This window comes from Styela clava, chromosome 12, assembly GCF_964204865.1.
Source record: "Styela clava chromosome 12, kaStyClav1.hap1.2, whole genome shotgun sequence".
Taxonomy (NCBI): domain Eukaryota; kingdom Metazoa; phylum Chordata; class Ascidiacea; order Stolidobranchia; family Styelidae; genus Styela; species Styela clava.
Window position 1 is genome coordinate 18,308,839 of NC_135261.1, and position 18,065 is coordinate 18,326,903.

The 18,065-nt window shown below is 35.7% G+C and overlaps 2 protein-coding genes across 2 annotated transcripts; one reads left to right on the forward strand and one right to left on the reverse strand.

Moving 5' to 3' along the window:
- The first annotated feature begins 13,272 nt into the window (after positions 1-13,272).
- Positions 13,273-14,888, forward strand: LOC120329375 (metaxin-3-like). Its single transcript, XM_039395982.2, has one exon. It carries the CDS (start codon positions 13,315-13,317, stop codon positions 14,260-14,262), a length of 948 nt encoding a protein of 315 aa, XP_039251916.2. The 5' UTR covers positions 13,273-13,314; the 3' UTR covers positions 14,263-14,888.
- Positions 14,889-15,315: 427 nt separating this feature from the next.
- On the reverse strand, positions 15,316-17,939 carry LOC120329379 (protein phosphatase 1 regulatory subunit 3B-like). The gene is made up of 2 exons (XM_039395987.2): positions 17,379-17,939; positions 15,316-16,781 (listed from the first exon to the last, which is right to left on the reverse strand). The coding sequence occupies exons 1-2, from the start codon at positions 17,780-17,782 to the stop codon at positions 16,355-16,357; spliced, it is 831 nt and encodes a 276-aa protein (XP_039251921.2). The 5' UTR covers positions 17,783-17,939; the 3' UTR covers positions 15,316-16,354.
- Positions 17,940-18,065: the final 126 nt, after the last annotated feature.

Below are 18,065 nucleotides of genomic sequence, written 5' to 3' on the forward strand. Positions count from 1 at the left end.
TTTATGACAGTTAAATGTGAATTGCCTAGAATTGCTCTTTTTCAAATGAAACTGTTCTGAATTAGTCCTAGAATCAATAACTTAAAATATCATAATCAAATACAAATCTGTCTGTCTGTAGATGATTTTCAATCACTGAATCAGTATATAATTATATGAGTATATAATTAATTGATACCTGTTTCTTTTAATGCCATATTCTTCAAGTCACGGTTTCTGGGTGTAGAGCAACGTCACCCCCTCCCCTGTCTGCCTGTTCATGTGTTTCTTGTAGTCCAGCCTGCCAGTAGTCTGAGTTTGCGATCATCATAAAGCTGTTGATAATTTTGACGGTTTACAGGTTTATCTTCGTTCAGTAATTAGATGCTAACATTTCATAGTCTAGAGCTGTAAAATGGGCATATTCAGATATTGTATTGCCGTTTAGGCATTTTAACATTTGCCAGTCTACTGACAAAAAAATTCAGATTTGGAAATACGAATCAAGCTCTGGCTGTAGTATCGACAGGCGTAACATGGATCTGCTGATGTACTGATGTAAGCTAGTCCAATCAACCTTATACCAGTACCGTATACTGCTGTACTGTTATAGCCAGTATGTATTCATATTATCATATATATATATTAATTCAGTAATTGAAACGATAGATCTTACTCTACTTCCCGACTGCCCCATACTGCCATAATCCCACTGAACAATACATTAATACCCAGCACTAAACAACACAACACCTACACTGACATTATTGAATCCAAGATGGCTTACAGAAATACTGCCAACGCAATACTGCAGTAATTACAAAAGCGACCAAGATATGACTGTCGGCCGACCAAATATCAAAATCCAAAAGTCTGGAATTCGTCAAATCAAACGGACAAATTAAGGAGTAAAGCAACAAAAAAACGCGCGTGATTAATTACGCGTTTGAAATATAGCGTCTGATTGGCTGCTCTCCTTAACCAGTGTGCGCGCGCAACATTGACTAATGCCACGCCTCCCATGTCGGTGATTATTACCGACATTTGTCGGTGAATCATTTTACCGACCTCATTTTTTAATTTTTTACCCCTAAAATGACGGTAAAATTTACCGAACATTTCTTAGAGTGTAGGCAAAAATATCCCATCCTGAGCAGCACCGATTCACAACCTTATGCCTATGAAATCAAAACATTATACAAATTGGTGTACTGTGCGCATTCACAAATCTTTGCGAATCAAGTGTGCCTTTTGACTAAAGAAAATTTAGCATTGAAATGGTCAATCTCGATATCAACCTGGTATCTGCAGATAAAACCAATTGTTTTTTAAAAATACATTTTTGATGTGCTTTATTTTTCAAATATAATTTATAATTACTGTAAAGTGTGTGATACATTTGGTACCATGAATACCATTTGCAAATTAGCTTAGGTTACACCCCTCTCAAATAAAAGTTTAGACTCTTAAGTCATATCTCATAATATTCTTTAAACAAAATGTTACGGCTAGCCGGCTACCCATCAGAATTTTCTTTCAGATCACAAAGTCGCAATATTACGCCTCGCTAAGTTGCATTGGCAACTGTATCTGGTTGTAGTATCGGTGTCCAACTTTAGACTGAAACCTTCACTACCAGACCCACCGAAACAAATTTTTTTGCTTGATAGGGTCGTCTTGAAGTTGCTTTCGTTAAAGCACGATGGACACTCTATCTCCACCAATCCACAGTAATCACAAGTTACTTTGTCATTACGATAAGCATCAAAAAATGGATACTGAGGATGTATTATCAAGTCTCGCAAGCTGAGGTCTTGTTGCAACTTATACTTTGTCATCCATCTATTCCGTGGTCGCACCCATATCTGTAAGATAATGCATGCAGTTAGAGTTTTCATAAAATCTAACGATCAAGGAGTGTGAAATTTATGTCCGTATCCCACCACAGCCACTAGTCGTAAATGAATTTGATTCCGGGTAGCATATCTTTTTTACCAATGACAATAAAAAGGCATTTTGGATCAGTTGTACAAGCACCATTAGGATAGGATTTATCTGGGGGAGGGGGAGCCAGTTATTTGTTTTCAGAAGCATGGACTTGGATGAACCTATCAGCGGTCATGTGAACCACCCTCGGTGGGAGTAGAGCTGCAATCCTTTCGCGCATAACTATCCTCGCATGGGATTGAAACCTGTGAAACTACCAGGGTGATCAGAGATGCGGTGGCGAGCGTATTCCTAGATGGCGAATTCAATTGAATTCTGGTTATTTTTTTCAGACCCCATGGTGTTAAACTTTAGTTATCTATTCAACCTTTCACACTTAGTAATAGATTATCTGCTAATTAGGGAAACAATACCTTATAGCAATTGATTATCAATTCCTTACTGTCTTACCGTAAATATATACTACTACAAATCTTACACAAGTCAAGTCTGCAACTGCAAGTAGGCCCACTAATAACAGTAGTTTGTCATCTGCTTTCCATTGAAATGAGGGAGCTTGTGAATATTTAAAGAAATTGATAACGGCACACTATCACCACATTATCACTTACCATCAACGAAGTGCTGTCCGCAAACAGTGAAACACAAGTGAGATGGCTTCTGGACTTGACACCAAGCAGTGCTGCCAATAGATGATATCCACATTGCGCGACGTTCCGGATCTTTTGAAACCAGTGGAATATAACTTGAGATCCATTTCGTTGTTCATACTATACGTACAGCCAACGGAACAATACGAAATAACCATTTTCAACAGCCAAACAAAACGGTAACGTATAATCCGACTTGCAACTGACAGGAGCCAAATGAACGTTTTTGATTTATTGCCGTCCAGTAAACAAACTCACGTGACCCGTGCAAGTCCTCTATAGAGATTGTGTATGCCTGTGATTTCGTGCCTTTCCATGACTTTTGGTGATTTTGGGGCCGCATACAACCTTCTTCGAAGCGACTTCTTATAAAAAACTTGGAAGAGTGGGAGTGCGGAAGAGACTCGCCTATGATTTCTTTCTCATTTTTATTAGGCCGCGAGCCGAGGTCATTTATCTTTCAGTTTCGTAGCGCACATAAGGTGCTAACTACCTGAAAATGATTTTAAAATGTTCCTTAGAAATTTAGTAACAAATATTGCCTTGTTCCCACCTCCAAAAGTCGCTTTTATTACAATAAATATGTGTTACCAGCTGTCCTATTTTCTCTGCTTTTCCGGTATCAAGGGCCAATGAACGCAGACTTCTGCATGACGTTACAAACAATTTAGTCAGCTGTAGGTGGATCCCCAGTGATCGGATTAATATAAGATGTACTACTACTGCTCGCTTTTGCGTTCAGTAGCCTTTCCATAGTTTTTTTTCAGTTATTGTTAGTTCAGTTATTCTAAGGAGGTGTTGAAAAGTATAAGTAAGATATTAAACACTTGTATATCATTACCATAAATAGCAATTTTAGTTGAGCACTAGCTCATAAGACGTTGTTAAATAGGTACGGTGCGGTAACTCCAAGGAAGGCTAGACCTAGAATAATATGTCACAAACAACGATGTTTTCTGGCTTGCATGAAATGTTTATGATTAATTTAACGACTCTTCTTGACTATTCAGCAGACTTATACTACTATATAGGCCACAGCATATTTAGAAATATAAATTAATGGCTGTTTCTGTAATGCACGGTTGTGTGGAAGAGAAGAAAATAATCAATTTTTCTACTGTCGGTTGGTCTAAATCTGAATTCATAGAGTCGACAAGAACCTGTGAAACAATGATAAGTTATGCCGGAGTGGAAAGAAAGTAGCATCGGAAACGATTGAAAGGTGAGAAATCAAGTTGTAGACAGACAGTTGATGTTTTGAAATATAGTCTATAATTCATACTCATACTGTCATAGGGCATTTGAGACTGTGATATATCAAAATTTAGTGTAGATATAGTCTAGTAATGGTATGCAAACACTGCTGGACTGTAGTACATGCAATGAGCATACATACGCTCATTGAGTACATCAGATAAAATGCATTATGTATTCAAGGTATTAGTTAGTATTTTTACACTCATGCTGTTCCAAATATGATTTTCTTCCTCATTTTAGATACTGTCCTACAAACGAAAACGGCAATGTTCCACCAATCCGACCTAACGCAGGCTCAAATCCCTGCTGCTATCAGCGCTATAAAATGGACTAAACAAGAAGTCTTGAAGCGTAAAAGTATATGAGAATCATAATAGTTGCAAATAGCTTAGATGGGCTATTCATATTGAAATATTTTAGCACTTTTCTGCAATTGGAACTGCCCATCAAACTCCCATGTTGGAGACTTTATTGAGGTTTTCAATTCATTTTTTTCTCAACTATGAAGATCTTTTGGGGTTAACGAGGCATTGATAAATAAAGCTGAGGAATTTGTTTGTTCACTGTATGAAAAGGATATGAAGAATGTAAATGACCAATTAACACTGGCAAACATAAGGATTATACTCTTTCACCCAACAATGATTCACTGAAGAAGCATGTGGCCCTCAAATCAGTTCTTGAATTGGCAAACTGCAAGTGTGAAGGAAATAGTCAAAATAATTTATGCAAGTGTGCCAAAATCAACTTAAATTGCACAGATTTTTGTTTTTGTATTGACTGCAAAAATCACAGTACACTTATAGAGGAAAAATCGATTTTCGAGATAGTGGATTTCGAAAACAATTCAGAAGAAAGTGAATTAGATATTGCAGTTGATTTAATAAGTATCATTTATTTGTTTTGTTTTTTCGGACATTTATTAGTGTCGTAGTCCTGTTTCTAGAAATAATATTGCCTTTGTTCAAATACATAACCAAATAAACTAAAAAAAGACTAATTGTAATATTTCTATTCACTATGTTATATACATATTGCTCATTCATTTAATTTTCTTGACTTTTCTGGTAAATTTCTAAGTGAGAAATAACTGATTTATTTGTGTTTTCGTGCTCACGATGTTAATTTGTGACTTCATTGCTTAAAAATAAATACGTTTGATAGCTTCTATAAAATGGATGTAGCTGTTTATGCTGTTCTTGTTGTAAACAGCTTGTGGTTATTATATACAATTTATTCGCTAATGTGAATCAGCGTTGTTGGTGTCGCTGCTTTCGATGTCACTCGCGACTCCTGTCACACAATTCAAGTATTTTTTGTTGTTGGTTAAATGTATGCCATATTTTTCGTAATCCACCTAATAAATTATGATTGACTGAGGAAGTCCGTCCGATTTTGGTCAGGAAAAACATTACACGAATACATTTGTGTTAGTGTGCTGTAGGGCTCTCGAATTGCATAGTTCTTATGTATGTGTTGTAAACTTATGGTTATTGAATTTCCGGGAACCTCTTATATTCAATTTCGCATCAGGATTGTGGAACAAGCTGTAATGCGTTCAGTATGTTCATTTTCACACAAAACTGAAGAATTTATTTAGTTACCAGATGTGCGCTACGAAACTCATTTTCTGGGCGTTTTCAAGGCTTCGTCTCACGGTCCGTATCCGTGATAAGGATCTACAAGTGTTCAATAACTTACTTATACATTTTTCAACAACGTCTTAGCATAACCTAACTAATAATAATAACTAAACAGGGCTATGGAAAGGCTGCCCAACTCAACGCAAGGTCGAGCAGTAGTACCTAATATTCAACCGCTCGCTAACAGCTGATTCGATTCAATTGTTACGTCATTGTTCATTGCCGAACATGTAGAGAATATAGGACAGATCGTAGCACATATTTCTTGAAGTAAAAGCGTCTTTTCCGTAAAACGTGCAACTTTTGGAAGTGGGAACAAGGCAATATTTGTTACTAAATTTTTAAGAAACATTTTAAAATCATTTTCAGGTAGTGATGTGATGTGCGCTACGAAACTCACCTTCTAGGCGTTTTTCAGAGCCTCGGCTCGCGGCCTATATTCTGAGTTTGTTCCGTTGGTAAGTACCACCCAAAATAACCTTTTGACACACGTGCTTATTTTTGGCTCTAGGTAGATGGTCACCTTTTCTATACCCAAGATTTAAACAAGCTTTTGGGCGCATGTAGTGGGCTACATCAGCCCCATTAATCATTTTGCCACTTGATACACTAGCTGTTACGCTACTTATTTGGTAATAAATTAATTTCTGATCATAGTTTAATATTGAATTCTGAGCCTTCCGCCCTAAAAACCAAGTATATTATTTGTACCGGACTTACTCAGGAAAGTACTAGATACTCCAGGACCACCACCGTCTCCCAGGTAAATCTGCATTTTGTTGTCTGTTTACGTTTTGTATTGTTTATGTCAGAGAACCAAAATAATGATAAATTCTAAACAAACCAGATACATTTACCCATATTCGTCCAGAAATCCAATTTAAATTGTGTCCACATTCATGCAATGATAATCCAAGTATCCATGACATCCAGTTACCATTGAAAACATTATACCATTTAACATATTATATTTTAAATTTATCCATTATTAGCACTTAATATCAAAAACAAAATTTTTAAAGAATTAGACAAAAATCAGAAAAACACCTACCATACCATTAGGTGTTCTCTACATTTTCAGTCTAGTCTATGTAACCCAATATTGTAAGAAAAACTAGACATTTTACATAAATTTAGACAAATATGGTGTAGGATGTTATGGGTTGGCCAGTGACCGCACAGTGTTGTTGACTGTGTTGGGAAAATGTATATAATATTATAACATGATGGATTTATTCAATACATCATAAGTGTGTTGGTATTGCATAATATTATTCCTGCATTTACTGCCCATCAAACTCATACATCACAGTACTTTACATTTGAAAATTGCTCTTAAATTACACTGCATTTTATAAATAGCATCATATTTGACAGAGTTTCTGTATTGCCAGATTGCTGATTTACCACAAATCACAGTCAACAACACAGACTTGTTTTCTATGTTGTTGGCTATGATTTGGTCTGGAGTAAATTGTCCTATATTGCACCAGTCCCAAAAATTCTGGGTCCAACGACAATCGAAAAAGAGATGAAAACAAGTTTCTTCTAAATTATCACATAACACACATATGCCCGATTCTTCCCTAAACCAATATTTTAATTTATCTGCGATAGGCAGCCCATTATGTATGATTTTCCAGTTTAGTTCTTTATACTTGTTAGGTACGGGTATTTGCCAATTTTTTTTCCAAGAGATAGGTTGGGTAAGGCGTAGCTTGTTTGCAACATATATATTGTGATCATTAATTTGGATATCCAATTGGTTTGATTTTAATCGCTTATAAATATTTTTAGTTGTCAAACTTTCTGAAACCTCATATCGCTCAATTTCGGTTCTTGCTGATAATGTATCTTGATTTTGGGCTAAAATTTCCTTCCAATTTGTTGGAATAAACCGCCAAATATTACGTATATCCGAGTTGCATTTCCTCTTTAATGCCATTTTTCTCTCATATGAAATATGCCTTTCTGGTCTATAGTAAATTATTTTCACATGCTCATCTGAATTATTTTCTACAATTTGTGATATAACTTAATATATAACTTTGGCCTGAATCCATTTAGTTTCAAAATCTGAATTTGGCAGTTTGTTTTCTAAATATAAGAATGGATTAAACCACAAGCTTTCTAATTTAACCTCTGCTTGTGAATTTGGTTGACACCGTTGAATTTTAAGTTCCTTAAATGTATTAACTAAGTTCAAATAAAATTTTAGTATGAGATTGTTTCTTGTGTTTTTAACATCTAAATGTAAGCATTCCAAATTTCCTTTGGAAATGAATGGGCAATAATTATTTATATAATATTTGGCACGTTTACTCCAAGGTTTCTCTTCACCTTTAAGTAGTTTAATAATCCATTTCAGCTGAATAGATTTTATCTGTGTGTTAATATCCAACATATTTAATTCCCCCCTTCTCTTTTTCTTTCTTTTTTCTCTCCACCTTTAAGTAGTTTAATAATCCATTTCAGCTGAATAGATTTTATCTGTGTGTTAATATCCATCATATTTAAACTTTAAGACTTTCATCGATAGAAGCCAAATTCGTTACTGTCAAAGTTGTATCATCTGCGTACCCTTTATAAATTTCGATTTGCCCAATACAATTCCTGAATCCCAAAATATCTTTATTAGATTTAATATTGATTGCTAAAAGCTCAGCTATAAACAGATACAAATATGGTGCTAACTGCTAATGGACATCCTTGTCTAACTCCCCTTGTTAATAGGAATTCTTGTGACAAGTAGCCATTCGTAATAATTTTCGAACGGGTGTTACGGTGTAGGGTTCGAATCCATTTTAAAAAATATTCTCCAAACCCCAATTTTGGTAAAAGGCGTAATACTAGTTCTCGATCGACCATGTCATACGCTTTCTCCTGATCTATTGAAAATATAAAAGAGGTAAGTTTTGTTGGTTAGCGCAAAAGATGTCATCCCGAAGAGTTAATAAATTTTCATGAATCACTCTGCCAAAAATAAATCCAGTTTGGTCTTGTCCAATTAGTTCTGGCAGTACATTTCTTAATCAATTAGCCAATAATTTTATATTCGAAATTCAACAAGGATATTGGGCGCCAATTTTTTAAATCAGCTTTGTCTATATTTTTATATAAAAGTGTTATGACACCTATTGCTGAATCATGTGACATTTCGCCTATCTTATGAAAGCTTTTGTTTAAGTGACTTCCAGAATTTAGCGTAAAATTCTTTTGTTAAGCCGTGTATGCCTGGGGATTTATTATCTTTCATTTCTCTGATTGTTTCATCTAATTCTCCACACATTATTTCTCTGTCTAAAGAATCTTTTTCTTGAATTGATACTTTTTTGTCAAATTTGTGGATTAAACTATTTTGGGTTGTCCTATCAATACTTTTATTCTTGCTATATAACTTGTGATAAAATGAAATTTGAGTATCCTGAATTTCTTTCAGAGAGTAAACCATTTTGCTTTTTCAGGGCTCTAAACATGCGTGCCCTTCCGTTTGATTTTTCTAAATTTAAAAAGTATTTGGTAGATTTTTCACTCTCTTCGGCCCACGATTGCGCCATTGGATTTAGTTTTATAGTGCATTTTAATTTTTTTTTCTAAAAGCTCTACCTTTTTTGATATTTCTTCATCTTCGACATACACTAACATTTCATTGTATGCTATCCTGTATTCAGTTAATAGTTCATGTTCTATATCATTATCCTTTTGGCGCTTTATTTTTGCACAATGAATTGCCCATGCTTTGATTTTATTTTTACAAAGATCCCCAAAAGACCCCCTCTCTGATCTATCTAATAATTTAAATCACCCCCCAAAATAATAGAATAATGCGCATTTCCTATTTGGTTTACTAATTCTTCAATTTTATTTTCTATCAAAAGAAACAATCCAGTGCGTTCCTGACATCTGTTTGGGGCATACAAATTAATCAAAATGATATTGGTTTCAAAAGATTTCCACCATACTATTATAAATCGACCATTGTCATCTACTTCTACATTTTTAAAGTCGGTGTCAATTTTATTTGAAAATAGGATGCCTACACCAGAAGAATTATTAAAAAATGTGGTCCAAATTGCGTACCTGCCCCATTCTTTGATCCATTTGGCAGATTCGACTTCGTTTTCACAGTGGGTTTCCTGGAGAAAAGTTATATCCGTTCCAGTTTGTTTGATATAAACAAGTACCGACTTACGTTTTATATGTTGTCTGATACCATTGACATTAAATGTCAAAAGTGTAACCGGTAAAGTATGCATATTGGACTGCCTAAATCCCCTGTCCTATTGGTTGATGAAGTGAAAATGAAAAAAGAATAATAAAGAGACTAAAGGTATCTGAAAAATGAAATGTGAATCCGCTGGAAAAAATTCTGTTATGTATTTTCGTAGTTCTTCTTCCTTATGTTGAGTCTATTAGAATTTAGAAGACATTATTGATTTACTTATTGGGAGGTTTGTGTTAATGATTTAGATTTATCCAAGATGTCTATCATTTCCATGTTTTCTAAAATTGGTTGGGATGAAGTTCTAGGAATGTCAACGCTTGTGTGTTCAGCGTTTTCTTCCTCGCTCCGCACATGCTTAGTGTTATGTATTGAAGCAGGAATGTCTTCATCATCTTCTTCATTTCTTTTATGTTTCCCTTCTCTGAGGTTTACGAATGGACAAATATTTTCCAGTACTTGTCCAGCTCCATTATCGGTGAGATGTATCTTGTCATCTTCAAAGTAACTGTCTATTACTTTCCTTTCCGAGAAAAAGTCCGGTTTTGGAATGTAAATGATGTGTTGCCCCCATGCTTCCCCTTGTATTACTTCATTTAATCTGTCAGATCCTTTTGGTCCTTTGCTGAGCCCGCGAACTGGCACAATTCCACATATATAGACTGTTTCTGCTTTTTGCTTCGCTTTTTTTATTATATTTGTTATGATCTTCTTTTTCTTAGTATAGAGGTATGAAGTGATCTCATTTGTTCCAGTGTATATTACTATTTTTTCAAATTTTTTAGTTTGTTTTTCCAGGATTTCAGCTATATCGGCAAATTTTCCTCCAAGAACATGTGCTGAGAAAACTTTTGAACTGTCAGTTTTATGTTTTAATCGCTTCACTTGGGAATCTCCAATTAAAAGAATCTTTTGACCTTGCGATTGATCTGAGATGGTTGACGCATTTTTTCCATCCACTGTTATAGTGTTACTCTTTTTAAAAGATTGTGTTGCCTGTTTAGTTGTTTGATTACTCTGTTTCCGTTTGGTATTTTGATTTGCTCTTTTATTGCTGTTGCTGGTTTTTAATTGCTTTTCCAGTTCCTGTTGTATTTCAGTAATTGTTTGTTGTGCCTCTGATTTGGCAATAGATTCAGGGGGCTGCACAGTTTCTTCGTTGTTGTTGATTGTTATATTTTCTTCAGAGGGTTCTTTGTCTGATGATTGCGTAGCTTCAGTTATAGTGTTTTTTAGTTCCCTTCTTTTTCAAGCAGTCTTTTTTCAGATGCGGTTTACCCTCCCTACCACAGTATCGGCATCGCCGTCTTCTGGGGCATCGCTCTACCTCGTGTGTTATAGAGTGGCAAATATAGCACCAATTATCGTATTTTTTCAGGTTTTGGGGCCTTGTTGGATAAAACACATTTATCTCTTCACCAGTATACTTTTTAGGCAGTCTTATTTCAGGGGGAATTTCTTTTTCTAAAGTAATTTTGCATCTTCTTGTGCCATTTTCAATAACGTCTTCATCTTTAGCTCTTTTTGAATGTTTAACTTCCCCAAGTTGTGCTAAAAGTTTGGATACTTTATTATCTGATATTTCGTGTGGTATTTTACTAATGGTTACATTTGTGACGTTTGAAAAAACTTCTTCAGGATATGCAGTGTATACTTTGCCTTCAAATTCATAATATACTCCTTCAGCCATAACTTTCTCACATTCTATTTGTCTTGAATTTTACTCTCCATATGTTGGAGAGAGGATAGGTGCATGTTATACAACCTTCACCTGCTTTGTTATAGATAATATTTTTAACTTGGTCTCTTTCCATCCATGAACATTTGTCAAACCTGATGTTTACTGTATTGATTTGTTCAACGCATTCGTCGTCATCATCGTCATCGTCCATAATAGACGTGTTTGTCACTGAACGCTTACGGCAGAACGGTATCAATTAACCTTGGTTCAGCCAACTAGTTTGTTTAAATATCAGTCTTCAATCAAACAGCGTACCGGTACCGTACTACAACCTACTATCTATGTAATGTATACTTATATGATCTATAATATCACCTAAATTACCTGGAAAATTGGGATTCATGCAACTAAATTTAAATAATATATTTGGATAAACCAAAACTATCAATATCATAAATCCGAATAGGCAATGGATTTAAATTTAGCAAAAAAAAAAAGAGAACCAAAATAAATGACTGAACGATTGATTGAAGTTCCTGAAATATGTTCTTATCACGTGGGCCATGGCAAAGAATACGTATGGACTACGCTGGTCTAGTTGAGGAAAACAATTGATAAAGACATTCATTTGCTTGGCGTGGATTACCGCTAGTTGTCGTCACTGACAATATCAATGCTGACAACGCAGCAACGTTTTGCAGATACAGATTCAAATATTTCTTTATTTCGTCGTGCAAAAAACATTGTACCTTTGACCAAAAATGGGAGATGAATTTACAGAATTTATGAGGAAAAATAGAGTGAAGCACTTATTTTCGGAATCGTAGTACCGGTAACTAGTAAGGTCAGGAAGTTCAACAAACCCAAAGTCACTTTGAGCACCGAACGACTAAAAATAACCAGAGCTGACAAACAAGACGCTGTCCAGTCGGTTGCTATCAAAGTTACTTGGACCGTTCTGCGGTGGGTCTTATTATTACCGTACTGTATTAAGAACTGATATTCTTTTTCTGTTCGTTCAACAAAGCAAACCTTCATCTTATACCGTACTGTTATAAATCTGCATGTGACTATGTGTACGCTGTACGGTACCGGTACCGTACTAGCCTACTGAGCATTTTCTTGTTATTACTGGAAGAGTTGGGAATACCGTGGCATGGCGGTGTGGCTCAACGGGCTAAGCGTTAGGAATACGCTCGCCACCGCACCTCTAATTACTCTGCGTGGGTTCGCAGTTTCGAATCCCATGCAGGGATGGTTATGTGCGAGAGGATTGCTGGACTCCTCGTTGTCGTTGGGTGGTTCACGTAACCGCTGGTCGGTTACGGCTTCCTCCACCACCAAGTCCATGCTTTCGAAAAACAAAAAACAATATAACTAATCCCATACCCGACTTGGAATGGTAACCAGACGAGAGGCCATGGTTCGCCATATGGATAAGCCGTCTTATCGGCTTTCCTCCCCCCCCCCGGGTTAAATATGTAAAATCCTATCCTACCTTCATACGGTACCATATACTATTAGACTGGTGATGCTTTGCATGAAGTGAGGGTGAGCCATGCAGACGTGCTTATATGCTTCTGAAATAATCTCATTGCCACTGATATTTTTCTATATTGTATATGTATTGGGAGTAGGTATAGCATGGGTACTTTGTTATATTACCGGCATGTTTGAATGGGTTATCGTACTGAAAATTTTCTTGTGATTACTGGAAGAGTTGGGGGAGTGATTGTACTATGCAAAACTTCAATGATAAGGTTAAATATTAAATTATATATGTCCAAATATCCAACAAATGCCTTCTACTTTAGCTACAATACACACAGACATAAAAATGTACTCAATTCTTTTCTTTCTGTTTTTTCAATACCTTCTTAACACTATCATGATTTTTTGCAATGTGGTGTAGGCTAATTCGTGCCTAAAATACTTATGATGTCTTCATTAGAGAGCTCTCCTATACGGCTCAGAATATGGGCTGGAGCGTGGGATTTGCCATCCGCAGATCCAGATTCATTGAGTGTGATCACATACTCAAAGTTCATGAAAGCTCCCCTGTTGCTTCAGGAAGTTGTACCTTCAGAAACTGTGACTGGAACATTACCAGAGTTACAAATTGAAGAAAGTGTGTACAATACAACTTCTAATATTTTTGCAATATTCAGAAAAGAAGGTTATAATGCGGACTTCAACTCGAACAGCATTGACCAATCAGACACAATGGCCTATCTTGCATTGATCGATGAAAAATTGAAACCAGGCATTATACAAAATTTTTGGTTGAATTCTGAAAATTATGTGAAAGTTACAAAACCAGCATTCAGTAAAAGCTTTGGATTTTTACTCAGTTATTGGAAGTTACCACAGATGAGGAATAAATTTGAACTTGATCTTCTTTATCGAGCCCCTGGGAATTCTTCAGAGCGGGAGGCTTACTTTTATGGTGAAGCCAAAATATGTATCACCCTCCTTTCTAACAGACTTGGGAACAAAGACTTTTTCTTTGGTTCGACTCCCACTACTTTTGATGCAGTTGCTTTTAGTTATTTGTCTGTAATTCTAAAGGCACCGCTGGTATCTACCGAATTAAAAAATCATTTGACTGCTTGTGATAATCTATGTAAATACTGTGGTCGAATATCACAAAGATATTTTAAAGATGATGAAAATTCAATAGGATATGCGAAAGATGATTCCGAAACGACAAAAACAAAAAGTGAGTCTGCATCTGGGAAAGCCAATGAAAAACGTAATCAGGTTATATGTGTAGCAGTTGCAGTATTTGTGAACATAGTTTATATACTGACAACAAAAATTATTCCGAGAAGTTCAAGAAGCGCAATGACAGAATTTGTTGAGGTTGAAGATGTGCTGGATTAATTTATTGGGCTTTTTTTCTCTTCAAAGGGAGATGAGAAAATTCCTGGAGGTCAATTTACGAAATAGAAAAATGTTTTTAAACGACTCTAATGACAATGCTTGTTTTATTAATCGAATAAACCACGCTAAGAATTTCATTTTCAACTTGTAGGCATGACATTTTCTGCATGCCTTTTATTCACTCTGTCAACTGTTGGTGAAGGATGAAAAACAGGGTTTGGGATTGATGGTGCCACTTGCCACATCATACAAAGCATTCATCCGGGAAGACTTGAGTCCTGCAAGGGGGAGTCCTGTTTTGGGGGAATTGTTGATGAACATTAATATACTGGTCCTGTGCAACCTAGGCACACGGCAACAAGGCATTGGAACAAATTAGACAACCAACCCTACCCGGTGTTCGGTCAATGCAACAACCAACCGTACCTGGTGTTGGATAATTTTATGCCGTTTATTTGGCTATTTGTTGCTTTGGAATAAAATTGAAATCTGCCAAACACCGAATTAACTTCTCCTATCCCTTACAATATTAGATATTATTTTTGAAACTTACACAGAGAGAAAAACCGATTCACTAGAGTTAAGAACTGAAGAAGTGGGCACATATTCAAATTTGATATGTTGAATGTAATTTATAATAATCGGCACATTTCTGTTTTTTCTTGCTTTTCATATTGCCTGACCTTTGTATTTGATTCTAAGACTTGTGATTAGTGAAAAAATCCTTGGTGTTGACAAGTTGAAAGCCACATATATATATAAATTGGCATAGGCAGTAAGTATTCAATAAAAAGTTGATGCTATCCATAGCAAAAAAACATCTTATGCTAGTTTTCTAATCAAAGGGATTAAATACGTAACCACTCCTCAGATAGAGGCCTCCATCATATCCGAAGTACCGGTATATGCATAGAAATAAGTTTTTTTCTTGTGTATTTCTTATGGAAGTTTACTACTCAATTTCTGTACATCTGACAAATAATATTGTTCAATACCTCACAATCATGGCCATCTGAGCTACCTGCTATCACTTGCTCTAAATCAATCCCTTATAAAACAAGCAACCAGTTGTCTTTATTACCAGTTTCACTGGCAAAAATATCGGTCACTCTTGTTAATAAATATCATTCATTTTGCTCAAGCAAAGAAAAGTTGAAAATGAGAGTAAAGGGTTTTGCAGAAAGCTAGCTAGAGTTATGGAAGAAGGAAACTATATCAAAGCCACAAAATACGGAAAATGATAAATGTAGTAATCAAAATTTATATCTATATGAACGGACCAAAGCAAGATCTCATGCTATTAGAGTGAAATTTTTGACAGTTTAGACTGGGCTGGGATAGATAGTGGAGCAAAAAAACAAAAACAAGTAAATAAATGTATGCATTTGAATGAAAAAATTATTTTTTCAAATGATTGGAGTTATGCAAAAGTACTACTAATATGTTAATATTTCGTCTTGAAAGTGCAATGTAGTTCAAAAAAGAATATAGAGATACTTGAAGGATGTGTTGTGATGATTACAGAAGTCGGTATACCATTGAATTATGGTTTGAACACAGCTCATGGAGGCTGTTGGTTATTTTAGTGGACGTAGATCATGTGGGATAGAGGAATAGGTGCACCAGGCGTACGAGTATCCTGCATTTTGTACATGCCACGTGGAAAGTTTACAATCTGAACATCGGGAGTATTTGGTTGTATTGTGCCACATCAATATACAACTTTTTCAAGGCAATCTGGAACTTATTTTAGAAATCCCGGGCAAACAATATCGTTGCGATATTTTATAGTCGCTCCAATCTGATTGATAATAACTTTTTTAGCTGTGAATATGAACAATTAAATGGAATTACAATCGTGTCGATTCGCACCGATTACTTTAAGTAAAACAAAATATGAAAACACACACAAATATGCATTACAAATAAACGGTAACGATCAAGAAAATTACCAAATGTAGACATAAATCGTTATTCAAAACGGAAGAAGCGAGACGTGGAAGTGCACAGTGCCTTAATTAATACAGGTTTACCCATATCGTTACACACAAAACATAGTTAATTTCTGATGATCCATGCTGTATAGTGTATATTAACCATCATTACGCGACACAATATTATTACCAGAATGTTCTCTTTCGTTAACGCAGTAATTGGCACCGTCATTATTGTCCCAAAAGCTCATTCCGTTACAACAAAACCGTACACAAAATTGAACGCTTTTAGTGCCCGGTGTAATTTGAACTCGAAATGTAAACACGTCAACGTCTGGGCTTTCGCTGTGTAAGAACTTTGCCTCAACGTCAAAAAACGATTTCCAGGAGTCCACAGTCAGCCGTACGTGGACGTATTTTTCAAAAGAAAGATTCTGAACTTTTAAGGTTCCTATCAAAATATCTTCAGATATTATTTGTGCGTTCTCCAGGCATACTTTCTGTGTGAAGAGCTTCCGCATAAAGTCAGAGAAGTTGGCACACGGTTGCGGAAATTGAAGAACATATTTTGGACACGAAGCCTCTCTGCAAAAGCAATTTTCAATTTTAATGAAATGGCTAAGTATGTGATCAATATTGCCGTGGGCGAAAAGAAGATATTTTTTGCCAATAATGCACAAATCTTCGTAGATGTGGGAAGTCGTTATAAATATATATATATATATGAGTTGTTTTCCACCAATGAAAATTATCAAATTTAAATACCAAACGAAACGCCTCAACGAAATTTATCAGAAACACATATCGCCAGGAATGGTGCGGTGTTTTGGGCTAATAAAATGGCTCGTATCTTCTAATACCACCAGACTGGTCAATTTTAAAGCTATTACGCAATACGAACGTTTGCACACTGTCCATGCGGGTGATCCACTTCTGGCGAAGATCGTGGTACGTGACCACAAGGTGGCCAAAATCTCGCCATTTTGTTCATGTCGTCAATGGTAATTTCTCATATTATTACCACTCACATTCATCTAATTTAAAATCAATTTTGTGTTTTCAATATTGGTTCGACATAAAGAGGGGGATACGTATGGCGATATCAATTCGATGATGAAGAAATTGAAATAGAAAAACGGACAGATAAAATTAGCCAAAGTATTATGCTAAAAATGATTATACCTGTTAGGCCTTGCATGGTCCGATAAACAGTTTTGTATCGGGTCGACTGTATTATCAAATTCTCGCACTTCAACGAGGTCACCTCCATTGGAGTCCGCAAAAGTAACGCTTTTTCTGCGTTTGCTATCTGGCGAAGTTGGAGTAGTGGAGTTCTGTCGCTTAGGTCCGTTTTGTATCAGACTTTCAGAAAAATTTCTTTCAATATTATTATTCGCGAGGTCCTCGAAAACTTCAATATCGTCCGGAATATCCGTTATGTTATATACGCACTGACCACTCAGTGCTCTTATATCTTTGAGAGGCTTATAATGTACTGGTGACGTCGACAAGGCAGATTCGTCGAAAATACCGTCGTTGACTAATAACTTCGCAAAAGCTTCTTCGAGTACGGATCTATCCGACATATCTGTATTGTAACAGCACTTCAATTGGTACCATATCGATTTTCTGTGAAATTTTCCGTTTTGAAGTTGTATTTCATATAGAGCAGAAACTACCAGTGTAGTTAAGATACCTAGTGCTGCAAGTGTTGCCTAAGTTTCTGAGAATATTGAAAAACATAAGGTAAATATAAATTAGAAATCAATTATCCAAGGACATTGTTTCGTAACAATGAGTCAAGTTCACATATATAAATATACATATACCGATGGAATTTAGCAGCAAGGAAAAAAAACAAATTTATTC